Source organism: Lepidochelys kempii, chromosome 6, assembly GCF_965140265.1.
Source record: "Lepidochelys kempii isolate rLepKem1 chromosome 6, rLepKem1.hap2, whole genome shotgun sequence".
In the NCBI taxonomy this organism is placed as follows: domain Eukaryota; kingdom Metazoa; phylum Chordata; order Testudines; family Cheloniidae; genus Lepidochelys; species Lepidochelys kempii.
The window spans coordinates 87619589-87647499 of NC_133261.1; the positions used below are offsets into that span (position 1 = coordinate 87619589).

Consider the following 27911-nt stretch of genomic DNA (forward strand, 5'->3'; position numbering starts at 1 on the left):
CGATACAGTTTCGCAACCCCGACGTGGCCCTCGGGCCAAAAAGTTTGCCCACCCCTGTAATTACAGTCTGAGACCCACTTAGTCTCTGAGGTGACACGCGTTGTCCCTTAATCCTCTCAACAAATGCCATAAAGAGTAAAGGCATACACCTGAATGGCCTAGTCCTATGCAAATAAAAGGACAACGCTCTTACAACATTGAGCTTGTGGAGTTTAATTTCTTCTCGGAAAGAGAGCAGTTTATGGAAGAAAACGGGGAGATGAACGGACTGATTGATGTGAAAATTCTAAACTACCGTAGGCAGAAAAGTTGGGTGAGGACTCAGAGTGTCTCTGTCTTTGTGAAAGATCATATATGGGTGACCTGCCATGAAAGCCTAGATCTCTTCCATCTTCCTACCTGATATGATGGCTACCAGAAAAACGGTCTTCATTAACAGGTGGTAGAAAGAGCAGGTAGCATAGGCTCAAATGTGGACCCATCAGTCCTGTTAAGGTCCCAGAAAGAAGAGGATGGGAAAGCATGAGTTGAGGTCTCTTAGAAATTTCATCCATGTGGGATGTGAGAAGACTGTGTGATCGTGGGCAGACAGATTATCACAGATTGCTGCCAGGTGCATGCTTATTGAGCTGAAGGACAATCCCAATTGCTTTAGTTAAAGTAGATAGTCCAATACTGATGTAATTAAAGCTTCAATGGTGAGTTGCTGCTGAAATGCCAAAATAGAAAACTGTTTGCAATCTGGTTGAAGGTTTCTATGCTTTCTATAAGCTAAAACTTAATAGAAGAAGCTACAGCCTTTGTTCAAAGTAGTTTTCTCACCAATCTACCTTTCAGCAAGATGGCTGACCACCCGCCTACTCAGGATCACCCACAAAATCCAAAGTGCTCTGTTGCTTTGTCTTCTAGATGAAAGATAACTTGGAGTTCGTTGTCCCTCTCTTTACAGTTCAATGAAGGTTTGAAATGGATTCTTCTGAAGATTACCTCCCAAAATAAAGTTCATTCAAGTTGTGAGGAAGGCAACATGGAGTCTCCTGGTGAAGGAAGTTCCATACGGGTTTCTTGCCCTGCTGGTGTTTGCTAAAATACAAATTGATCAGTCTCCTGCAATCTCCTTCCACTACTGTCTTGATGGTTGTAAGCAGGCATGGTTGTCCCTCCATGTCTGTCTCTGAGGGATGCCACACCTCCTAACAGTCTGGTCTGCTAGAGTATGCTCAAAACAAAGAAAGGGGGAATTAGCAGTACTCAATGGGCCTTGAAGCATGGAGGGGCCGCAAACAGTCTGGGCTCTGGCCAGTGGTCAAGACAGAGCAATACTAAGTTATAAGTCCAGTCCTCAAGCAGGGTGGGGCAATAAACAATCAGGGTTCTGGCTTGCAGTCAGGCAGAGCTGTACTCCCAAACACAGTGTTTATGAGGCTCCGGCAGGGGTGAGCACCCAAACACACAGCCTATGGGGCACAGGCATAAGGAGCACAGACCTCCTGGCCTAAGGAGGGGGGAGTACTGTCACCCCATGGGTGGGATGGCAGGAGTAGGGGGACTTGGGCCCACCCAACTTCACCGAGTCCCAGCCCAGGGCCCTAACAGTTGCTGAGTGGTCTGCCACTGGATCAACGGGGAATCCACCTGCAACATGCTGACTGTGTTTCCGGTGGCACCACAGACAGATGGTAGTCTGGTTCCCCATAGCTGCTTCCTACTCTCCCCCCAGGGTGTACCTGCATCCAGGGGTCATCATCACTCTCTCCAGGATATATTGCCAAGGATAGCAGTAACAGCTCCTCAGTGTTGGGAGTGGCAGGGCTCTTTGGAAGGTTGGGCTGGTACTTGGGGCAACAGGAGTTCTCCTTAGCACCCCGCTCCAGCAGTGGGGAAGAAGCATCTGTCTCCCTCAGCAGCTCCCTCCCAACTGAGCTGCTGAGCCAGCCTTTTATACTTCCTCTTTCTGTCCTGCCCCTCTGCTTCCACCCACCAAGCAGCTTGCGGCGTTCCCTCCGCGTCCGCCTCGAGGGAGGCCACACCTCCTTGCTACAATGGTCCTATTTACCTATTATGTAATCTGCATTCCCATTGTCTCTGAGTGTACCTTAGAGATGCCTTCCAGGTGGCAGAACCACATTCCGTTGTCTATGGTGGAGTAACTTCAGCCCGGCCTGGCAGACACACTTGGATAACAATTTCCAATATTTTTGTAATTTTGAATTTGTCCTATGTACATATACCACACAAGATATTAATGATCAGTATGTTATTAGCTTTCTATTGATATCTGACGTGACACCTTTTAGATACAAGTTATGCCAGTACTGAGTTGGGGTACATTAACTAGTCAGATCAGCTGAAACTCACTACCATATACCAATGAGCCCCTTGTCCTCGTGCACTGGGATGCTGTCAGGGTCACAAGGAGTCTCTGAAGAGGAATGGAGCAGACTAAAACTGGATGGGATACCCCATGCTGATTCTCTTGAGGACTAACAGTCCACAGTTATTCCAGTTCAAGCCTACTGGAATTATGAAAGACAGTTACAAAAAGATGACTTGGAAGTGGATCCCACAGTGTTCCAGCCAAATTCTCGATATGAGAGTCAAAACTGGATCTTGCCTGGGGCCTTAGATTGTGGGGCAAGCCAAAGACAAGGCAGAGGGTCACCTCAAGTGAAATCATTAACTTTCTTAGGGGCTCCGGGGACCATTTCTGTGGCTAATATTGAGACAGTAGTCTCCGTCTTAAAATGGTTGTTTGCCTTTGATGTTTCCTCTTTGGGGCTGTGACATATAGCCCTAAGGACCTTATGAATGTCCTGGAGTCTTTTAGTATATGGAGTGCTTCATCCATGCCACTATTAAAGAGCTCACTGCCCTCAAACGGGTGGTCTCCTATAATCGCTTGGACCTCCCTCCAAGACCGTTGCAATCTTCTCATTTGCTGCAGCAGAGCCCATTGTCTTGTCTGCAGCATCTGATGCATCAAGTGCAGCCTTTAACGCTGTTCAGGCTGTGAGCTGGCCCTCAGCCATGAGGGATTTCAGTTCCTCATTCTGGTCCTTCAGAAGCCTCTCTATGAAAATTAGAAAGTCTGCCCAAAGCAGGAAATTGTATTTCAAAAGCAGTGATAATTTGCTACCTCTATTTGTAGACTTGCTGAGAAATATATTTTCCTCCCAAAGAGATCTAATTTCTTTGGGTTGTTCTCCCAAGAAGTAGATTTGGGTTGTTCTGGTTGCTATGATTCTTCTTGAGTTGCTTGAACCACGAGAATATTGGGGTAAAGATGTTGACAGAAATATTTATCTGGTGCAGATACAGAGTCCTCAAATGACTGCGGTCAAAGTCTCAGCTGGTGCCAAAGATGTGGCCAGTATTGTAGTGATGGGCCTTGGTACAGAGGTACTCAGTGCTATGGTTCTCAGTGCAGAGGCAGACAGTACCAAAGTACTCTGTGCTAGGAGATTTGGTGTCATGATCAGTGACTTGCTGATGGTACTGGAGGCAGTACGGTTCTTGGCGTGGGAGAGACCACCGGTGCTGACTTGGGTTTCAGTGCAGGTACACAGAGATGGGACACCATTTCTTTAGGCATTTAGAATAGTAAGCTTCAGGGGAGGCTTTTCGTCCCCCATTTAGAGAGGGGATTTTGTGTCTGTTCTGATCCCTAGTGCAATGCTCCTTACAGACCCTTTCCAAAGACGTCACCAATGTCACTGATGAATGCTGCTTATGAGGTTTCACAGGAACCTGGGGTGGTGTCTTTGCTCACCAGGTCACTCAGTGCATGGGATGAGCCTGGTACCTAGAGCTTCTTGGAAGGTCTGCTGGGATCCAGTAGGGCTTGCATGGACACTTCCAGGAGGAAGAGTTTCAGTTTTGCCTCCCTCGCAGCAGTTTAACACACACAAAGGACCCAAGGCACAGTAAACCTGTAGAACTCATTGCGAGGGAATATTGTGAAGGCAAAAGCATAACTGGGTTCACAGAATAATTAGATAAGTTCTTGGAGAATTGGTCCATCAAGGACTGTTAGCCAAGATGGTCAGGGATGCAACGCCATGCTCTGAGTATCCTAGCCTCTGCCTGCCAGAAGCTGGGATTGGACGAAAGGGGATGGGTCACTTGATAATTGCCCTGTTCTGTTCATTCCCTCTGAAGCACCTGGCATTGGCCACTGTTGGAAGATAGGATACTGTGTTAGATGGACCACTGGGGTCTGACCCAGTATGGCCATTCTTATGCTTTTTGAATCCTCTTGGAAAAGGACTTGTAAACTGGGCAGTGCTCCAAAGCACAACCCTCTTCCAGGCAGTACAGACATTGGGAATGCCCATCATTCACCAACATCGCTGCTTCAGAGGAGAGGCAAACCTTGAACCCCTGCAACTTGAAGTCAAACATTTTAAGTTCTTGTAGAGAGGTGCACTTGTACAGGGGAGTGGGCCCTTGTACAAGAAAAGAAAACCTATCACTACTCTGAATAAATCTAAAGTTTTGGAGGTTTTTTAAGCCAGTAGGCAAAGAAAATTTATTTAAGTTAACAACTAACTACAGAAATGAACCAGCTCAGAGCATGGGATGTGGACACTACAAGGTTTTGTCTTGCTGCCACACGTGGTAAGAAGGAAATTAGTGAGAGTTGGGGCTGCCCCACCCTTTATACTCTCTGGTGTAGGGAGCGAGAGGATGCCCAGGGTGAATGTGTGGCCCCCACAGACACAGCTATTTAAAATAATCCAATCTTGTGTGCCTGGGATGCAAACACACCAAGAGTGGAATCCGTGTGGATAATCACTCAAAGATTATGTTTATAAATTGTCATAGCATAATTGAAGTTGACGGAGCTATGACAATTTACACCAGATGAGGATGTGGCCCTTTGTGCCTCAGTTCCCCACCTGAAAATCAGGGTAACAACACTTTCTTTTTTCCATGCTTTGTCTTGTCCATTTAGATCATGTGCATGAATAGTGGCTAGCATAATGGATCCCCAATCTGAGTTGGGAATTTAAGGCATGACCATATATAAATGATAAACAATAGAAAGATAATTTATCCCTTTCAGCTACAGTATATGCTTTGAACCTCTTCTTCATTGTTAAAAATAAGTAAAAACACTCAAAAATTTGGAAAAGCCAAGTTATCTGCAATTTTAAATCAAAATACTTTAAAATATTCTTACTATACAGCCATCACCATGTGTCAGCTTTCCTAATATGTTTATGTTAACTGAATACAAAAGAAATGTGAAATAAATATAACCAGGAGGGATGATCAAATCTAATTTTGATACATTAGTGTCATATGCTGTACATGTTACAATACCAGCCAGACTTAATACTAAGCTGCAGGCTACACTGAGATTTCCAAATGGCAGATTGTTTTAAGTGATACCAAGTATAATTGAAGTAATAAACGATAGAAAAAGCAAAGCACACTGTCAGGAAAAATTTAAGTATTTACTTTTTAAAATTAAATGAGTTAGGTTTGGAAAGGCAAGACAACTGAAATAATGCAGGGCTCAATTTACAGAAAATTCCTTTTATTTATCTCTTGCATTAACCCTTGAACTCTTGCCAAAATTATTTGTAATTTCTAGTACCCACTTATCTAAAGAAGGAAAGGGAAAAAAACTATTTCCTTTTATAACGAAAGCTAGTCTTCAAATTTTATTTTGTTTACTTCAAAAATAAAGTTCACTAGAGAGGTACAGCAGGAACACAACACAGCAGAAAAATTTAGGAAGCAGCTTCTTATTGCAAAAAGGAGTAGTTGTGGCACGTTAGAGGCTAACAAATTTATTTGAGCATAAGCTTTCGTGAGCTACAGCTCACTTCATCAGATGCATTTAGTGGAAAATACAGTGGGGAGATTTATATACATAGAGAACATGAAACAATGGGTGTTACCATACACACTGTAACGAGAGTGATCACTTAAGGTGAGCTATTACCAGGAGGAGAGCGGGGTGGGGGTGGGGGGAAAAACCTTTTGTAGTGATAATCAAGGTGGGCCATTTCCAGCAGTTGACAAGAATGTGTGAGGAACAGTGGTGGGGTGGGGGTGGGGAACAAACATGGGGAAATAGTTTTATTTTGTGTAATGACCCATCCACTCCCAGTCTCTATTCAAGCCTAAGTTAATTGTTTCCAGTTTGCAAATTCATTCCAAGTCAGCAGTCTCTCGCTGGACTTTGTTTCTGAAGTTTTTTTTTTTGTTGAAGAATTGCAACTTTTAGGTCTGTAATCGAGTAACCAGAGAGATTGAAGTGTTCTCCAGCTGGTTTTTTAATGTTATAAATCTTGACGTCTGATTTGTGTCCATTTATTCTTTTACGTAGAGACTGTCCAATTTGACCAATGTACATGGCAGAGGGGCATTGCTGGCACATATCACTTTGGTAGATGTGCAGGTGAACAAGCCTCTGATAATGTGGCTGATGTGATTAGGCCTATGATGGTGTCCCCTGAATAGATATGTGGACAAAGCTGGCAACGGGGCTTTGTTGCAAGGATAGGTTCCTGGGTTAGTGGTTCTGTTGTGTGGTTGCTGGTGAGTATTTGCTTCAGGTTGGGGGGCTGTCTGTAAGCAAGGACTGGCCTATCTCCCAAGATCTGTGAGCGTGATGGGTCGTCCTTCAGGATAGGTTGTAGATCCTTGAGGATGTGTTGGAGGGGTTTTAGTTGGGGGCTGAAGGTGATGGCTAGTGGTGTTCTGTTATTTTCTTTGTTCTCTGGGCCTGTCCTGTAGTAGGTGACTTCTGGGTACTCTTCTGGCTCTGTCAATCTGTTTCTTCACTTCAGCAGGTGGGTATTGTAGTTGTAATTAGTTGTTATTGCAGCTACTTTTGGCAAAGTTACATATATTTAGTGTCTATCTAACGCACCTTCAAGCATTTGGTTAAGTTCTTCATAAAATGTTGTTTTAACATTAATTTTTTTACTCCTGTAAAATAATGGATGTGATTAATTGCAATTTTATAAAAATATTAATATTGCACTAATGGCCATGCTTTATGGTCTTATGCCTTTAACCATCCAGTTTGTATTAAAATCAAAGCAAAACAATTAGCTATGAATTATGGGTCTATAATTCTTTTGAAGGGCTTTGACAATGTCAAACTAAGCTTGAGCCATTTATGTAATCACCAAAAGTTTCAGTTGGATTAATAAGCTAATAATTAGAAAATGACCTCTTTTGTTTTAACACCATATGTATAATATATTAATTAAGACACTTTCACACCCTCCCCCTCCAAATTTCCTCAAAGTGCTAGCAGTAGCTAGATAAGGGGGTAAGCTGCATGGGTGAATGTGATATCACTCCCATGGTGAATTGTGAGATTTTATAATTCTTTCTTAATTTTGACACTTTCATCATAATGTTACCTTTGTAACTGTATTTAAAATATTTTCTATTTTGACAAATCCTTTCACTTAGAAAAATTCAAAGATGAAGGATACATATGCATTAAAAATTTTATTTTTAATTCATCGTTTAAATTTTAATCCGATCTCTAAAGCATTCCCTTCTCTTCCTTTTCAATTCATCTTTTTTTCTGCTCTCTAACTGTTCTCTTTTGACTCCAGTGTTTCTAAGGTATCTAAGATACTTAAAATTTTATTTACTATTCAGAAAGATTGATAGAAAATAAGTTTTAAATTGGCCTAGCATCTGAAGCACTAGAATCTTGATACTGCAGTGGTTGGGCTGGCAGGAAGAAGTTTTATTTTAATTAAATTTAATTTCCATTTATAAGATGAACCTATCATCTACCTCTAGGCACATTACAATATAGAAACCAGCAACAATTCTTCAGCCAACCAAAGTACAATAAATAAATTGTTCAAATTATAGAAATAACACACACACTTAAAAACATGGCTAAACACATTCAAAACCCTCAGTGAGTTCAAGATCCAAGGTCTTCTTCCACACAATTAGAATATGTCTATGCTGTAAAAACAAAAAACAAACAAAAAACCACAGCAGTAAGTCTTAGACCCTGGGTCAATTGACTTGGGCTCAGTAGCAGTGTAGAGATCCCTGATAGGGCTGGAGTTTGGGCTCTGAAACCCAGAGACAGGGATGGGTCTTAGAGACTGTGCAGAAACGTCTACACTTCTATTTTTAGCCATGTAGTGCAAGCCTGAGTCGATTGACTAGGGCTCTGAGACATGTTGCTGCAGGGTTTGGGGTTTTTTTCAGTGTAGACATACCCTTTTTTATCTCCCTTCATTTCCTCCCCTTATATCACCATTTCTGTGACCTCAGTAGCGACAGTTTATTTTTATTTCACATTTTATATAATCTTCTGCTGTAAAAGGTCACATGCTACACACTGTATTTAGCACATCTTAATAATAAAGAATAATATTGTGGATTACTACTGTGAGTACTGCTGAAGTGTCTAAAGGTTCCAACTGGAATCAGAGGCCCAGTGTGTTGAGCACTGTAAAAACACATGAGACATTCTCTCCCCTGAAGAGTTTAAAATCTAAATAGACAGACAGAAGATGGGAGGAAAAATAGAGGCAAAGAGAGGTAAAGTGACACGACCAAAGTTACACAGCAAGTCAGTGGCAGAGGCCTGGTCTACACTGGGGGGTGGAGGGGGGAAGGCGGAATCGATATAAGTTATGCAACTTCAGCTACATGAATAACATAGCTGAAGTCTATGTACTTAGATCTACTCACCGTGGTGTCTCCACTGCGGTGAGTTGACTGCTGCCGCTTCCCCGTCGACTCTGCCTGCGCCTCTTGTGGCAGTGGAGTACACGAGTCGACGGGAGAGCGCTCGGGGGTCGACTTATAGACATACCCTGAGTTAGGAATGGAATCAGGTCTCCGGACTCACAGTGTAGTACCCTATTTATTAAGACCATACTGCCTCTCAGAATAGTCTAAATCATTGAAGAATGTGATTACAGGTGAAAGTGGAAACAAATGGGGTTTAGGTGAGAATATCAAACTGTAACTGTGAAAATGGTGACTGATTTGTACTTTTAAAAAAAAAATTTATATCACCAAAGGACTGGACCAACTCTGAAATGTGGCTAAAGGTATTAGCTATGTGGAAAGGATTGAATTCTCTTGAAAACAGATATAAGATTCAGACTGCACTTTCTGCTGAAACCTGTAACGTTTAAAATGTTGGGTTTTTTTAGTTATCTAACGAATAGTGGAAACAAATTTTCATTACGTTTTCCCCACATCACTTTTTAAATCACTCTAATCCAAAAAGGTTATTGATACATATTTCTGTATGCAAAGTACACTGGTTTCTTCAAAAAGGCTGAGACAGGAATCATATTGTTACTTTAGTTATACTCATTAAAAAATTATGTTGTTTTTGCTCTTAAGATACTTTAATAATTTGGTTAGGAACCTAAATACATTGACTGCACTTTATGAAATAGAAGAGTAGAGTAGGAAGTACCCATCTTAGGCATGCAAGAAAAATATTTTAAAAAAATTGTATAATACCACTTTTAGAATTAAAAGTCAGTTTATAACAACAATAATGATAATAAAAAGATATAAATTATTTTCTTCAAGTTGAACAAAAAGAACAAAAAAAGTCATTAATAATTGAAGTTGCCAGAGGCATGGCTATTTCTCTCTATACTGTCAACTATCTAATTTAATTAGAAGTATTAAACTCCATGCTGAGGTCAACCAGCCTCACTTCCTCCAATATTACACTTCAGCCAGTGCTCATTAATGTGTCTACTGAATGGATTAGCACATCTGAAGATATATGTACAGAGGATAGGGGGACAGTCTAATGATAGCCAATTGTTCATTTGTAATAGGACACATGTTTGAGGCCTCAACTTATTATCACTAATGTGGAATTTATTAAATTCTAAAGAAAAAATACCAATACAGAAAGCCATTTTTCCCTTAAGGTGGATATAAGAGAGCAGACTTCTGCTGAACATTTGTGTCATCACCAAAGCTATACAACTAAATTCACTAAATGTTGTCAAGTTCCGAACATTTTGATTTTCTTTTAAAGGCAAATGTTCTATGAACATGCTTAGCTGCAAGACTTGCAGAACAACAAACATTCATCTTTGAACTATGTATTCATCAGCTATTTCGAGAAGTTAACAGTTCACGTCCAGAAGTCTCAAAGCACTAGAACATGTCATTCAGATTTGGAGCTTTTTCTTCCACATAGACTATTAACTCCGTTCCTTTTCCTCTCCTTACATCACCATTCTTGTGACCTCAGTAGCAATAAGATGTACAAATGTGACATCATCTCTGTCAAAATAATTGGTTGGTAGAAAGTAATTTAATAACACAATAGTCCACCCACCCCAACCAGCTTTAATAATATATAAACTGTTAGAGGCACAAGCATCGTATTCTTTTTAGAAAAAACCTACAAATTATTTTAAAGGAATGATTTCTAAAATCCCTTGATATACTGTTACCTAAGGGAAAAGCTGTATCCAAAACCACCTACCTTTTTTGTTAGAGAGTCATCTGAATCAGAAGGCATTCTTGTTGACACATGAAACATTACTTCCACTGTAGAGGTAGCAAAATATGGAGTGGTCAATCCAGTGCTTTTGTTTTTTTGCAATCCTCCCATAAAGCCACAATGGTTTGTGAGATTCACCTAAGATCAAAGCCCATGTAACATTAGGGGGGGAAAAAGTAATATCCGGTGACAAAGATACTCTTCAGAGAAAGCCTTTTCAAGCATCATCATATACATTTAAAAAACCCATAATTCTCTGCTGATGCTGATCCTTTTGTACTATTAAGTTTATCTAAAGGAGCAGAGACTTCCTAATTAGAACAGGTTTCAGAGTAGCAGCCGTGTTAGTCTGTATCCGTAAAAAGAAAAGGAGTACTTGTGGCACCTTAGAGACTAACAAATTTATTAGAGTATAAGCTTTTTTTTTTTTTTTTTTTCCCCACAAAAGCTTATGCTCTAATAAATTTGTTAGTCTCTAAGGTGCCACAAGTACTCCTTTTCTTTTTACTAATTAGAAGGATTTAATTAGAAAAGAAACTAACTGCAGTGAAGGAACGTCTGTATTTATTGGCACAAGAGGGTAGAACAACAATCTCAGAGACTGGTGGGAGGTAAAGGTTAAAGGGAAAAAAGCAAGAGTGGTGTCTTGTCACTCTCCTGGGAGCCAGTACTAGCAGTTGCTTTTCTTCTCCTCAGAAGACATGGGGAACCACCAAACAGAGAATCGATGGTGATTGTTCTGGCTTTCCAACAGAAAGGAAGGGCAGGCAACTGCTATAGTGCTGCTGGCCCCATCACAAACACAGATATTGCTGTCCCATATTTTTTCCCATTCCTGAACACTGAGGAGGGAAGTAAGCAGTAATCCTTTTGCAGTGGGTTATTTCTCTTCGCATTATAAATCTAAATTAAATGCCTTTTTAAGTCGGGATTACTTTCCTTAACTGAATATTAAATGTTTTAGCCTCTTGGCATGAAATTCTGGATTTTTTTGTTGGTATAATAGCAAATACATTATTGCCTAGTGTGAGATTAAATATGTTTGAATCTGCTTGATTTAACTTTGTAAAAATGTTGCTGCAGAACTGCAATAATACATTATAATACGTTATCAGGTTTACAAAACTTCTTTAATAGTAAAAAAAGTGCGTTTCCATCAAATTTAAGTGCAAATTTCCATCATATTTGCAAATTTTCAGTTATGGCTTTGAATTTCAATTTTCCATTCTTATAAAGTGAAAATTGATGCTTTCTGATAAGAAAAATTCCCTACACTTAGAATGTGTGTGGAAAGTCACTAAGCAAGCCAAAATTTGCCAGCTTTGGTCAAAGCTTTTTCATAGCTCAAGTCAGGAGCTGATATATTGCCTTGGAATTAACATACAAATTCAAAAAGCAAGCATTAGTCATCTAAGCTACTACTGTTTCTTGATCATTAAGCAAACTATTAAATATTAATTTCAGGTGGCACTTCCAAGAAAGCCAGAAGCAGTGATGATTCCTGCACTTCCGTGGGACAGGTCTGTGCCTGAAGCTTCTTCTTATTGGTGCTAGTGGGGGGATCTGTCTTGAGCAGCCAGAAAGAGATGGTGATGACTGTAGAAAAGAGAATTTGGACCAGGGGAGAGTCAGTAGAATAGAACTACACTGAACTAATGCTCTAATGGTGGTAGTGGTACTTATATGATTATGCCATACCATCCACTTCCGACTGGTGAAAGAGATGGGTGTGTGTGTGTGTGTCGCTCTCCAGCAGGCAGGGAGAAGAGGAGAGAGAAGCAGCATGCCATTATTTCTCCAACTCTCAAATCTGAGCAATGTGCAGAATCTTAAATGAATTTAACACCTTTCAGGCCTACACAGCAATACAGACATAGTTTAGTTAGTGTATAAAAGTCAGGAACAGGGTGGCTTATTGCACACTATTGAACAGCCTCTGATTATGTAGAAGCTTCCACAGGTTCCCCTTTCAAAGCCAGTAAAGCTTTGCTGTCTCAACAGTTGATCTACATAGCATCACTGACATAAGTATAACCAGAATTTCCCTCTTAGTGTCCTATTTTCAGAATAGGATGTTTCAGTAATTGTGAGCAGTAATAAGGAATAATAGAGATGGAAGATTAGAGAGAAAAACAATAAGCCTCCTGTTTTATATTTGTTTTCTACAATCTAACACAAAACTCAGAAGTTATAAATAAAACTTAAAACACACACCTCCCAACCCAGGCCTGCTACAAAATCCTCATAGGCTTGGCTTCCTCCAGTGTTAGTGAGGATGGAGTGTTTATCTTCTTGTCCCTCAGCAACATAAAATACTGCAATCTTGTGTGTCTCTCGGCTGTAAAACATAGGGTTGTCATTGGATTGTCACAGAGTATGAGTTCACTTTCAAGTCTTAACACAGACAGAAAATAAAAACACTATGCACAGATCACAGCTTTCAGAATCAAAAAGGCAGTGAAAGTGTAGTATAATTAAAAAAGTTTTTCTTTCTATTCTTTGACCATCTTCTATCTTTTCATGTTCTTATCCTCTTCTATTCCTTTGCCTTCTCTTTTACAGTTTGCTAATAGGAACTTTCACGTGTGAAGGACCAATTCAGCGTAGTGGGACATCGGCTGAAATCAGCAGCAACAAATGGTATAATAATGTAGTCAGAAAGTTGAATACGAGTTTTACAGCTGAAGACATGAAATAAACAAAACCTATGGGTTGGGCATTATTTTACATTATGAAGAAGACCCCTCATTACCATTAATAGTGGTAATCCTTGCGAATGATAAATGTGTCTCAGGAAGATGAATTTAATATCCTGAAGTAGCAAGGTAACTACTTGTTTCCCTGGACTGCTGATTGGTGGATACAGAGTTGAGCAACTTAACACAGTTTCCCACAACTGCCCTACTAATTCTGATACTACTAATTCTATAGCTGTTGAGACAGACTCTTGATCCTTGGAGGACAACTGACAAAATGAAGAGTAGCCAGCAAATTGTAAATTCCTTGGCCCACTCTTTAATGTATTAAATACAGTCTTTCATATTCAAAAATACCCTTCCAATAAAGAGAAAGAGCACTAAACAAAATTTAAGATCTTTTAAAAACTAAATGCATCTCCAAAACTTGCACTTACTCATCTTGAAGCTAACCTACTGATGGGAATAAATACTGAGATCTCAACAATGATACTTGTGTACTAGATTATATTTCTCTGACATTCACTACTGAGAGCAGATGCTATTTTGGCGTCCATTCATAAAAGATTTAATAAAACATCTTAAAAGAGAAACTACAAGCTTGAAAAAGTGGCTTGCAATGGACAGTGACTGAAACCTTTGTTGGTCACGATTTCATCCTGAAATAGCTTTAGCTCTCCATGAGAACCTCAACTCTAATCACTTTCATTCATTCTCAGATATTGATGGCTTTGATCCACAGCTATAAAATTAGTTTCAAAGCTACTGTAACTGAATTTTAGTATGTTTCCCTTTTATTAGATATGTAAGTACAGCATTTGGGCATTATAGCACGTTTTGCATAAGGATTTTCATGGAACACAACAAAAATAGTATTTGACAAATGAATTACTTGTTTTGGGGGTGCAGGGTTTATTCTCTTTTATGATAATCTATTAATTAAATTTTCATTTCATTTTAGTTTCACTTAATTTTTAGCATGTACTGCTTCCAAAATTTAGTGAACATGAATCACTTATTGGAATATAAACTAGTCTCCAATTCCATATAAACAATAGTTCAAACCCACTTTGAAAAATAAAATGATTAAATAAATTAGTAAGGTAATTAGGCAATTTTTAAAAGATAACTTACCATTGTCTTGAGTCCAAATTTCTAAGTTCTCGAAGTAACTTTTCATTTTTTTTCAGGAGATGAAAGCTCCTTCTAAATAGAGAAAATTAATAACATTTGTATTACTTGTCCAGTAATGGGTATAGGACAATACAAAAACATATTACAGTTCCATTCATGCAATCACCCACAATTTTCTTGCCTTCTCAAATTTCCTTTAAAAATAAATTATACACATTGTCAATTTTATGCCAGAAGGTCTTCTGCATCCTTCTTGAAGTCCTCTGTGTAACTCTACTTTTGCCAACTTTCCCCTCTCAACCTAGTGACTTCAGCTCTCTGCCGAAGGCTGGACAGGACTCCCTTTGGAGCCCACACAATTTACTACATAGTAGGCCTGAGGATAGCTGCTTAGTGATACATGACAGATTCACAGATCTCAAGGCCAGAAGGGACCATTTGTGATCATCTAGCCTGACCTCCTGTATAACACAGGCTATAGACAGGTTTCAGAGTAGCAGCTGTGTTAGTCTGTATCCGCAAAAAGAAAAGGAGTACTTGTGGCACCTCAGAGACTAAAATTTATTTGAGCATAAGCTTTCGTGAGCTACAGCTCACTTCATCCGAATAAATAAATTTGTTAGTCTCTAACGTGCCACAAGTACTCCTTTTCTTTTTACAGGCCATAGAATTTACCCAAAATAATTCCTAGAGCATATCTTGCAGAAAACCAACCAAACTTTATTTAAAAATGGTTAGTGATAGAGACTTCACCATGAGCCTTGGAAAATTGCTCCAATGGTTAACTAGTTTCACTGTTAAAAATTTACACCTTATTTCCAGTCCGAATTTGTGTAGCTTTAACTTCCAGCCATCGGATTGTGTTATATTTTTCTCTACTGGATTGAAGAGCCCATAACAAAATATTTGTTCACCGTGTAGACACTTATAGACTATATCCAAGTCAACCCTTAACCTTCTCTTTGTAAAAATAGATTGAGTCTACCACTATAAAAACTGAACTCTACATTCCTGAATTGCAGAGCAAAGCAGAGTATATCAGCCCACCTAGTCATCTGTAATGCTTTTTGTCTTTTAAGAAACAGTTATGTTTCAGTAAAATAACCTCTATTCAATTTTTAAACCTTCTTGATATTACCCATAAAATACACCGAAGTGAGGTTAAGAGCAGTACCCATTGGAAAACAGGCTGCTTTGGCAAACTAAAGGCCCACTTAAGTATTAAGAATGGTTGCAACACATTTGCTACCAAAGTTCTTTGTGATCAAAATGTTTCACTCATATGACTGCAATATTATTTTATTGATCCAGACTTATTCTAGGTCTATAGAATATCCATTTTCCCTTCACAGCAGGTAAGTATTTTGATGCTTAACCCTGATCTTCTAATTATGAGTTCCAGATTTCACTCAGAGATATGATTTTAGAAAGGCCCTTACATTCTGAAATACTAATTCTATATTAAAAAAAAAGGTACAGTCAACACAAAAAGTACCTTTCTTTCTCACAGAATTTTTTTTCACCCTCTATTGTTATTTGCAACATTCAAGATTATCCAAACTGAGAGAAATGAGTGGAAAAAAATCCCTCTACTTTTCAGATTTACATTTGTGCACTTTTCTAGGGAGAGGATATGTGCATCCCCTTTCCTCAGGCAGGGCAAGAGAGTGTTTACCAGTAACCCAGCAACAACAAACTTGCTGCTATTCCACAGCTTGGGTCTGGTAGGGAAAGGTGCCTCGTCTTCCCCATACTCCTACAGACGCATAGAAGGACAGCAGAGAGGAGGCAGTAAGGGTGTCTTTCTCCACCAATCTAAGGCTTCTTAATGGAGCTGCTGAGGAGAGCAGAGTAGGGAGAGAGAACATTCTCCCACCAATAGCATCCCTGCACTGAGCTGGAAAGGACCTGTCTTCAATCCCGTCTGCATGGATTTTAGGGAGCAATAAGATCATCAAGCTGTTCCCTCCTCTCCCCAGTTTCTCCACACAGTGGGTTGAAAGTAATAAAAAAAGTTTCTTCCCCGTTAGTAGATGCCCACTCCCCCATCTCAAAAACTCTGCTGTCAGTTGGCCAAAGGCATTCTTGGCCTAACCAGTTCTACTGCCTAAAGTTAGGAGGATTAATAAAATGATGGAGAGTTACATAATTGTTACCAAACACTGCACTTTTAAACAAACAGTAATTTGTGTTAAACAGTTTTTTTTTTTTTTACCTTTTATCCCACGAATTCATTCCCAATATACTGAGAAGTAATCTGCAATAGTAAAATGCTGATTGGGGCTTTTGTGGAGTTGGCTCATCCTGTTCCACAGCCTTCATGTTTAAGTCACTGAAGTGTTTTTCAACAAATTCTCTCTCTTCTGTGTGTTGTTTAAGAATTGCATTGATGACGTCATTTTCCTGTTTCTCTGAGATACAGACAGGTTGAGGAGCAGGTATGTTCAGTGAGACTCCTGCTCTCTGTAAGCATTCAGGACTAGTGACACCTAAATAATGTAACAGCTCATCAAGAGCATCTTCTTCATCCCTAATTGTATCCCAAGTTGGCACAGTTTCTCTAAATTTCCTTTTTACTTCAAGTGCAATTCCATCCCTTACAGATACAGCCTCTACACGATCAGATGATGGGGCATCTTCTGGTTTCTCTTGCTGAAATACAGAAAGCGCCAAAAAAGTATGTTCTGATAATCCACATAAAGACGATGGCCCATACAAAATGGCAGAATCCCATGAGTATTTACCAGACAGATCACGCACTATAATTCTGACATTCGAATTAGCAGATGCAAGTCCAGCAGACAATCCTCCTCCAGGCATATTCTCTTCTGATTGGATTTGTATACAAGAGACTAAAGTAGTGTTGTTTAATACAAAGAACTGGAGGTTTGGGCTCTCAAAAAGTTCAGGAGAAAGCTCAGGACTTTCACTGTAAGGATTGTCATTGTTCTCACAAACTTGGCTGGTTAGCATAGCAGGGCCTCCACTCATTGGATAGTGGCCTAAATGGTTCACCAGATGTGTTATCACAGTACGAGCAGCAATGGAGATTAAGCCTTGTTGCATGTGAGTTTTCACTGTAAGACAAAGAACACTGTATTTAAAATTAAATTTTGGGGAAGCAACATGGAGATTTAAATATTTATTTTGGATTTTTATTGCCTAGATTTTTCAACAAAGAATGAGCTTTATGAGACTAGGACACACCTAAAACAACCAGGGAAAATATGGATTTCCAGGAACTTTAGTTCTAAGTGTGAAGAAAAAAGTGAAATAATCACCACAGTTATAGAAAGAATAAACATTCTATAATTGTAGAGCGTAGCCCATTTTCTCACCACAGCTTTTATGAAGAGCATAGGTCCACTTAGATATACAATAGTGATTCTTAAACTATTGAAAACAGATCTTAAGCTGCTGCTGAAGTAGAAGCTATTGCATGATAAGCAGTCCATCATCCAAAATTGCAACAGATTTTTGTATTTTGGCACAGTAGTACTTTGATGAGGAAAAACACAGATATAAGTGTGTGCAAAAAAAAATCTAATCACCCTAATTGCCCAAGGGAGTATACAGCTGCAGGTTAAATTAAGAATGACAGTGGATCATTGGAAAACATTGATCAAAGTTCAGGCTATTTATATACAGGAAACTCTAGCAGTAGCAAAACAGAAAATAAAAATCTCACATTGAAACTGAAAAAAATATGTACATATAAAAAATTTCAGTCTGAAAAATTTCTGGGAAAATCAGCAGGGAAAAGAGGTAAGTTAATCCTGTCAATTCTGTATAAGTTTCATTTTGCTAAAGAAAATTCTTACTTCTTTGCCAAAGATTTTCCACTCTTATGGAAATTATATTAATTTGTAACAAAGGTTTCATAATTTTTATAACAAGCCAAGCATGCCTAAGAATTATTTTTTTAAACCACACTCTGGGCTGGATTTTCTGGTCCAGTAAGTCCATACTCATACAGTGCAAAGTGGCCTTAAACCCGTTGAAGATAACTGGTGGAGAATTCTTCCTGCAGAGGGGAGCTCTCCAATGGTACTACTAACCCCTTTCCTCTCTCCCTGCCCCCTCCACAGTGTAAATGGAAGGAGTGGGTATATTGGGAGCAGAGAACAGGGAGTGGAGGGAGTGTGCCAGAGCAAAGCTTTGTTAAGCCACAGCTTGCACCAGAGAGGCTGAGGCTGAGTAGTCCTGAGCAAATCATACCTGGACTCCCTGCAGAAAAGAAACAAGGCTCCATTTCTCAGAATTAGGTAGTCTATACATGATTGTAAAATATTACTAGAAAGTGTGGGTTTCTTTGGATTTTTAGTAAAAGTCTATTGGACTGCCTATTTCATTTCTAGCCTCTTCCTCTTTCCATGCAAAATTTAAGAGAATATATACCCAATGTCCAGTTTATGGTATAAACTGGAGTAAACCAAACCATTTCCTTTTATACTATACAAGTTACAGTAATTTTTATACTAAGCAATAAATATTGCTTAATAGATATAAAACAGTTTAAGGCACAAGGTTTCTTGAGCGCTTTGGCAAAATAAGGGTAAAATGCATAACCTATAATGAATTTCTGTGAAAATGATTTAATGCCTGAATTTAGCAAAGTGTTGAGTGCACTTTGCTCTAACTGTTCACAGTAATTACTGATACATATATCTTTGTCTTCTGAGTGCAACAGAAAGCATAAATACGACAATGTTTAAAGTATCTAAAAATCATTTGAGAATGTTAATTTACACAAATCTTCACAAAAGCAAAGTCTGAGTTTGGAATAGCTGTACAGCATCACCCAGATGTTAACTATTTAAATAATTTAACAAATTCTACTACATGCCAAAAAAATAGGCAAAATTCAAGCTCCTAGTTAATGTTTACAAAATGATTTCAAAATAGCTGAAAATATAGTATCATTACATATTAAGTGGATTTGACAATGTAGACAAGAGAACAAGAAAAAATATTCTAGCTTCTCTAGTCTCTCTCATGGTTGAAAACAGAGACTCTTTAAAAACAATCAGTTAAGTTGAATTCCATGCCCAGATATGGAAAGCATGCAAGCAAATTAAGTTATAGTGCCCTCTGCTGAAAAGTAGCAAGGACTTGCAAGCAAGTTTGTACAAGTCTTCTAGTGAAAATGAATGGGAGACTCTGAAAGTGAAATTTATCAAAGATTGTACTACCTATACTTCTGGGGGAATTCTGCACCAAAAAATTAAAAAATCTGCACACAATATTTTCACATTCTGCAAAATTCTACATATTTTATATGTAAAAATAACACAATATAATCACACCAGTTTCAATTATTTTTGGTCATTTATTTCAAAATACCTGTCAGCCAGTATGTCTATAACAATACAGACAACAAAAAAGATTCAGAAAATGTTTTTTGACAAATAGATCCTTACTAGGCATATTAATACAGAACCCTGAGTAATAATTCATTTAAACTACAATACGGAACCATATTTCCTGCACCTCTCAGAAGGAGTGCAAAGGCTTGGAGGAGTCAGGGATAACAGAGGAGCTGAAGGAGAGGGAAGTAATTGCTGGGTAGGAGCCTGGATGTGAACTTGAAAGATTATTGGGTATTGGTGGGAAAAGTATGGAACAGGATTTTTGGGGGTGCGGGGAGGAACTGTTAGGTAGCTTCCCCCATGCAGACCTTGGCTGACACCTAAGCCTCTACCCTTTAGTCAGGCACATCTGCCCCTGCACCCCCTTGTGTCCTTGCAATCCCTGGCCACATGTGTCCATTCACCCCCACTCAGCCATCTCCCTTCACCCTGTAGATCTGCACCTCTTTCCCCCCTCTGCCCATGTGGCCCTGCACCTCCACTCCCATTCAGCCCCTGCCACAGTTTGTCGTCCCCCATGAGCCCCTGTCTGAGCCCCCCAGCAGCTCCATGCTGTCTGTCTCCCCATAGCCCCCCCGTCTCCTGACCTGGCCCAACAGGCACTGTGAAGACGACAGGCTCTCTCTCTTCCCTAGCTGGCTGGGAGCAGCTGCTGTGTTCTAGTGCCAGAGTGCCCTCTGGTGGGCAAAAGACAGAACAGTAGCAAAATTCCAGCAGAAGCTTTTTTCTGTGCAAATTATTAAAAATATGCACAGCTCATTAATTATGCACATGCGCAGTGGCACAGAATTCCCCCAGAAGTATAACCAGTAAAGGGAGCTCTGCTATTGGATCACCTTTGCTGCAGATATTTACTCTAAGTGACTAGCACACTGTTGGTATTGTACAAACAAATAATATACTACTACTACTTTTGGGTTCCCAGGAGCACAGCAACTTTAGGCTTCCAATTGGTTGGCATTTCAAATTTGAGTCACCCTTAAGTGCTTTAGTTGATGCATCTCTGAAGGGTCAATCCATCCTTGTCTGTATACATGTCACCATAGAGGAAAAACAGATCTACTGAAAACTTTCAAAAGAAATGAAAGCTTGATAATGAGATGAGCAAGTGATTGCTGCTCTGTGAATTGATTATTAGTAATTTCTATATGGTATTGCCTAAAGACCCCAAATGAGATCAAGGTTGCATTGTACTCGACATTATACACACTTATGCATGCACATGCTGCACAGAGAGTAACTTGTGCCATGAAGAGCTTACAGTTTAAACAGACAAGACAGAAAAGTGTGGCGGGGTACCACAGAGAGGTGAAGTGACTTGCCCAAGGTCATGCAGCAGTTCAATGGCAAAACCAAGAATAGAATTCAGGTCTACTGACTTCCAGAGCAGTGTCCTATTTTTTTGAGCACCCTGCCTCTCAAGAATGCCACTTACGGGAAACCCATTAACTTCCTCTCCAAACTTCGAATTTCTTTCTTAGAGTTCCCACTCTTTCTAGAAAAGAAAGAGTTCCCTGAAGAGGGAAGGAGGGGCTGAGGGTTCACTATAATTTTAGTCAAAGTGTATTTTAAGAACTGCTCTACCAAAACAAAATGTCCAAAACAAAAACAGTTACATATTACAAAAAAAGTATGCAGAACACTCCAAATGGCTGTTTAGCATATATCTGACAAAAATTAGCTTAGTATATATTGCTCTGGCCCACCTACAATTTGTAGTTAGCTCCCTTCAAACCATCTTTACTGTAAGTGTGTAATAACTGATCTACTCTGATAAGTTATTAATCCTTTTAGAACATAAACACCAAATTATATAAACTGAGAGATGAGAAACCACCTTAATGAATACATTCCAGTTCCTTCTCTCCCTTACATTCAGTTTCTCTTTCCCTTGACTTAGACCATTGTACTCTGTTTTTTTTCCCTTTATTCTGCCCACTTCATTGATCTACATAGGAACATTGGACATGTGACCAGAAAGGACCTCCTAAATCATCAAGTCCTGTCCTTTGCTATCACACACAACTTCATCATATAATTCCATCATAAACTTCTGAAGCTTCATCTTAAAACTCTTCTAATGGTTACACATCTACTTCTAATTTCCATCCTAAATTTATTCACATCCAGTTTATACCCATTTGTTCTTGTGCCAACATTTTCCTTTAGCTTAAATAGAGCAGTCATATCCCCTTTCAGCTTTTGTTTTGCTAGGCTAACCAAGCCAAGTTCTTTTAGACTCCTCTTGTAAGATAAGCTTTCTTCATTCCCAATATCATCCTAGTAGCCCTTCTCTGCACATGTTCCAGTTTGAATTCACTTTCTTGAACATGTTTCAGAGTAACAGCCGTGTTAGTCTGTATTCGCAAAAAGAAAAGGAGTACTTGTGGCACCTTAGAGACTAACCAATTTATTAGAGCATAAGGAAGTGACGAAGTGAGCTGTAGCTCACGAAAGCTTATGCTCTAATAAATTGGTTAGTCTCTAAGGTGCCACAAGTACTCCTTTTCTTTTCTTGAACATGCGTGACTGGAATTTTTCACGGACACATAAGATTGGTGGCTATTAGTCAGACTGTGATCTATTAATACCCCCAAGTCTTTCTCCTCTTTTGTTTCCAACTGAGAAGCCCCCAGATCTGCCTTTGTGGTTTACACTGCCGCTCTCACTATTGTTAATACCAGTGGAATTGCACCAGTACTACAGCAACAGTGGGAGAATTTGACAAAAACAGTGAAGACAAAATCCAAATTTAAAACTCACCATTCTTTCTGGGAGAAAAGACTGGACATGATTCGCAGGAACAGAGGAGGTGCCAAATCAAGAAGTAGGAATATCAGATCTGGTAAGCCAATTTCATGGTGCCCAGAAAAGGGAAGTAGTACAGGAGGGATTAACTGCATTGTAGATGGGACACAGCTTTCATTTCTATAGTCACCACCCAAAATCTGATCCTCATGAGAAACTTGTTGAACCTTTTCAGGCAGTTTACTGGTGCAGAAAGGACTCCAGACTTCTTTAGAGTGAGAAAATACTAAAAGTAAACAGCTCTTGCTAATATGAAGGAACTGTAGATGTTCTACTGCTCCCGTTTCCAGAAGGGAGGCAATTGCCTCTCTCAAACTCACAAGAAAAGGCCCCTTAAAGCAATATGGAGGAGGATGCAGCACAGTGGTCTTGTGAAGAAAAAAGCTGGTGTAGTGGGTAAAGCACCGGACTGGGACTGCTATTCCTAGCTCTCTCTCAGACTTCCTGTTTGAATCATGTCCTTCATTTCAAAAGGGAGCTGGACTGTGCCATAACTCTCTCTGTGCCTTATCTGTAAAATGGGAATATTTCCCAACCTCACAAGGTTTCTGTAGGGATAAATTCATTAATATTGGTGAGATGCTGAGACAAGTGCCATAGAAAAACTTAAATATACACATTAAATAATAGAAAAATAACGTCAGGCTATAGCCCTTCTCTATTGTACCAAGGAACCGGATGTATAAAGTGATACATGGTAAAGTGATATGCTGGGGAAAACTAAATCTATTGAACCCAACAGTCTTTATAAAGGAGACCCACACAGCAGTTCTGATTGGTTCTCTTTAGGATCGCTTCTTAGAAGAAGTAGCAGAGACTAAATTGTTTTGAGATCACGGGATAAAATTTACTATCTTAAATATAAGTATTATTATGTTATTAAAGAAACCTGTTTTCTACTGAGGCTGAAAGGATGACTGTTGATGCTCTCCTGAATATTGTGAATGACCCCAAGATCAGTAAAGTGGTTGGATGCCATGATATTGTTTCCTTCAGTCTCCTTGTTTAGCATCAGTCTACTGTTAAATAAATTAGGACCCTTTAAGCACAAATCCAGTATCTTACCCTCTCTTTCATGAATGGACTAAAGTATGTAACCATGAAAACCTCCATAGCATTACCACAACTACTATTGGCTGATCACAGTGTCAACCTAAAATTCCACATTAAGGGACACATCATGCCCAGAGTACACCTTTTTGTTCTATGTATTTATGGCTCAATAGCAGGCAGCATCTTAGTTAGTGATTATAATCATACTTGCTCATGATCACTTGGTAGTTTGCCAGGAGATTACCCTAGCTATTTTTTCCAGACTCTGAGATTCCTTCTTTTATGGGAAGGCTTGATGGTCTTTCACCAATGATCTAACAGAGGCTGCAGAATCTAAGACAATGCATGGAATGGAGGATTCCATGTCCTCTTTATGATATTTTGATAATCTTGGATCAGCAGGTGGCCATGTGGGCTTATCGCTATTGAAGTGGTGCAGCTGAGTGGGAAAACAATGACTGAGTGTCTCTCCTACTCCCTTTGAACCTCCTGGGCAGATAAAGACATAAGCTAGCTGTACACAGTCTAAAGAAATATCCTTTCCCTAGGCATGCTAAGCGCAAGTCATTCTGGTCTAACTGCAGCCTGTCAGAAGTGAATTAAGTGCTTTCTCTCCACCCACCCCCAGAAAAGATACGTTACACCTTCAACTGTAATAGCAGATGGTGGCAAGACTTTAAGGAAAAAATAAGTTCTATTATTTTATTAATTTTAAATAAAAGTAAGAACTCAAAAAAAGTTGAGGAAACCTTTAGTTAATTTTAGAACCTAAAATCTACAAGGAAAGATATCTACAGTAGGTTGAATATTTGTTGAGAGGAATATGAAGAAGAAAATAGAAAAATATTCCAGAACAGTGTAAAAGCTGAGCACCTTTTAATAATTTTGACCCTGGAGTACAGTTCTGTGTGTGCAGTGGCTCTCAGCCTCATGTCCCAAGCACCAGCCTGTAAGAAGGTCTGAGGTCCAAGAGACCCAGTACACAGATCCCAAAAGTGGGGTCTGTGGATGCAGTTTTGTAAGAGAAAATGATTTTGCCTGCAGCTGTGGAAGAAGTCCCCCCTTTGAAGGTTTTATACAATTGTCTGATTTTTGCCAGCAAGCGACACTGCAATAGCTATGTAATATTTAGTATGGGTTTTTTTTGTCTTAGCCTAAATACATATTGCTTTCACACACTTATCACAGGAAAAAATCCTGCAACAAAAGTTGGAAGATCAGGACTAGGTAAACGAACAGATTTTCCCCCCCACTTTTAACATTTAGAATGCTACAAACTCTTGACCCTGGAAAAATAATACAAATTGATTTAACTTTGCAAGATTTGTTAATATAGGAAAAGCCTTCCTACTATTTTTTTTTATAGATTTGTATCTTGTAATTCCAGTGGTATTTAAACAAAACTCGAATATAGATTTTCATTTAATTTCAGAACTGTTTCTTGTAAAGGTCAGCTACACTACCACTTTGCCACAGACACATGGAAGGGAGGACATGGACACAGATTAACAAATTCTATATACCTCCTTAATCCCTACTCTTGCCTGCTTCCTAGGGAATTCAACAAGACTTTGCCTACTCCCTCATTGGGATGCCTGTATCAGTCTCTGAGCAGATGCTGACTCTAGTGCATACCAACATGTAGAGGGTTGCTCTGTGGATAAGCCTCCACAAGTCCCTTAATGGTGGACTTGTCCCTGAACAATGGGAGAAGTAATATGTCCCATCTCCCAATCACAGCGGTCAAACCTGCAAGGACTATCCTGCCTTTAAAATGCTAAACATATGACAACTGCTTATCTGATACAACAGACTCATGAATGAGCTTTCGTCCTAAGTAGAGTTTGGCACACTTTCTCCTTCTCCTTGTACATTTTCCCCACTAATACGCCTGCCCATTCTACCTATGTCCCCCAACGGAGTTGTATGAAAGCACCCGTACACTGCTAAGCCTATGTCTAGTGAGAGGAGTGTTGTGTGGTTTGGCTTCATTGTAATTCAAATAGTGTGCTTCTGCTCCAAATACAGCCAACCAGCATGCTCCTTTGCAGCTGAGATGCACTACTTGGCCCCCTATTTGACCTGGGTTCTGACTACTCTAATCCAAAAACTTTGCTTCTATCACATCCACCACAATGCAAACAAGAGAATATGCTGTGGGATGGGTAAAACAGTGCTTGGTACTGTTCCCTGGGTGATGGCACAGGCAAGGAGTGCCAGGGGGCAATTAAATCTATGTTATGGTTTGTCAATTACATTTGGTAATCTAGCCTACTCAGATTTACAAAGCCTTGAAACTTTAAAGAAAACATATAAGGTTACCATATCTCATCTAAAGAGACATAAGGAACACGGGGAATTACCTTTATTTAGAAATTTAACAAGAAATCAGAAAAGAACCAATCATGTGAGGAAATGCAAAATGAAGAAATCGATGCTAAGGCTTTGTGCAACTGGCATTCATTTAAAAAAAAAATCTATTCAGGGTTGTCTTTTCAGATTGTCAGATTAAACAAGCCACATAGCGTTTGTTGCAAACCCATAATTACAGATTATTATAGTATACAAAAGATGCAAGGCATAAAAAGCTGCTGCAATTCACTACACTGTAATAGAACATGCAGTGGAAGTTAATTCTGGCAAATGCTTTAAATATTAGCTTTACATAATACGTATAGGTGAAACTGTAATTAGGACAGAATGAATCCTTCAAAGCTGCTTTCATTCTGACCCTGCAGATGATTACTTTTTGCTAATAAGACCACTGCCATTTGACAAAAAGCCAAATACAGTACCTTTCTTCATTCTTCAGTAAATTTAATAATTACAGCTCCTCCTGCCAATAGTTCTCAAATCAGACTTGTTCAATCCAATACTGAGCTTATTAGGGGGCAGCTCTATGTTTAGAATTCTTTGGCCAAAAAAGTACTTGAGGATGATGAAGCGTGTCTTAGACAAGGGCACAATGATTAGCCATTTTCCCCACATAAAAAAACAGCACGTAGTCACTACAGACCACAAAATCACCTGCTGTTAGCACACAGCTGCTACAAAAAGGTTCTGCATTTATCTGGCTCTTAATATCTTTAAGGAAGCCTTCAGGGAACAACTTAATATGGAGGAAGAATAGCATTACAGAGAGTATTTGGTATCAATATTAAACTCATCTTTTTCAATTTTCTTTCCATTGAGGTCATTTGATAGATACATTTTACAAGAAATGTGTCACTACTTTAAATCTTAGTTTCTCGTGTCTGCTGTCTTTATTTCAGAAGAAAGTGTTCTTAATTTCGGACTCGGATAAAGTTTGAAGTAGATGACAAAACTGTATTCTAGAAATTAACTCTTTTTTTTTTTTACAAATGTGTAAAATAGGCACAGAATGAATTATGATAGGTTTCAATAATCCATTTTTAAATATGGAAAACTTTCAACAGTCTTTCAAATTCTGTCATGTCAGTTTAGTGATATTATAAAATCACATTAGGAAGATCATAAAAAACAAAATTATAAAAAAAAGAGCAAAATTAAGACTTAAGTGCACTCATTTACCTAAAACAAAATGAGAAGTAAAACACTTACACATCACATTGCAGTATTTTACAGTTTTAATACACATGAACAGAAGGATCCGTATAAGACTGATTTCCATGTTGTAAAGGATCTATTCATTTTAGTTAACGGAGTTGTAATTGTTCAAAATTACACTGTTTCATTCTATATTGATGAACACTACGTATTGTCTAAAATGACATTAAATATAATTTAAAATTCATTATGTAGACACACTTCAGTATTGGAAACCAAGAGACTGTCTATTCTCTTTTAAATAAGAGTTCATCCAGACAATTTGACATACCTTCTGTGACAGGCTGGAGCTTAGAAGATCGCTCTGAATCAGGGGAATGTAGTGGTTCTGGTTCTTTCAGGCTTTCTAAATGCATAAAAGGATCATAATCCACAGATGCCAAATCAGAAAGGCTTAAAGGAAAATATTTTGGGTTGCTGAAACACTGAGCTCCATAGACACATCCATGCAGAACCTAGAACAAGATCAGGATTTCAAGACCAATTACTAACTTTATTTCATTTTCTGATTAATTTGTTAAAAACAGAAAACCTACGACCAAACAATGAAACCTACTCAACAGGGTAAAAAGAAAATGTGGGCTAGTTTTAGACATTGTATGTTCATGGATCTGAACTCCTGTCTGCAAGTGCTATATTTAAGGAGGCTTCGTAAAAACAGCAGCATGTGTAAAAGGGATATGTAATAAAAATACAGTAAATATATAACTTATCATAAACCAGTAAGCAACCTCTACCTCTAGATTTCCTATTCTCTATGTATGTACA

At 39.0% G+C, this 27911-nt stretch overlaps 1 protein-coding gene across 16 annotated transcripts in view; it reads right to left on the minus strand.

Annotated features, from left to right (window-relative positions):
* The window catches only part of RALGAPA1 (Ral GTPase activating protein catalytic subunit alpha 1), a 231449-nt gene that overhangs the window by 56708 nt on the left and 146830 nt on the right, over window positions 1–27911 (minus strand). For 14 of the 16 annotated variants that reach the window (XR_012159487.1, XM_073349047.1, XM_073349040.1 and 11 more), the window contains 5 exons: window positions 27415–27598; window positions 16541–17402; window positions 14326–14397; window positions 12710–12833; window positions 10478–10633 (listed from right to left, as the gene is read on the minus strand). Coding sequence is in view for 15 of the 16 variants with exons in the window: in XM_073349047.1 (XP_073205148.1) it covers window positions 10478–10633; window positions 12710–12833; window positions 14326–14397; window positions 16541–17402; window positions 27415–27598 (1398 nt within the window). In the remaining variant the exon portion in view is untranslated. The other 2 variants (XM_073349045.1, XM_073349048.1) reach the window with 2 other exon arrangements.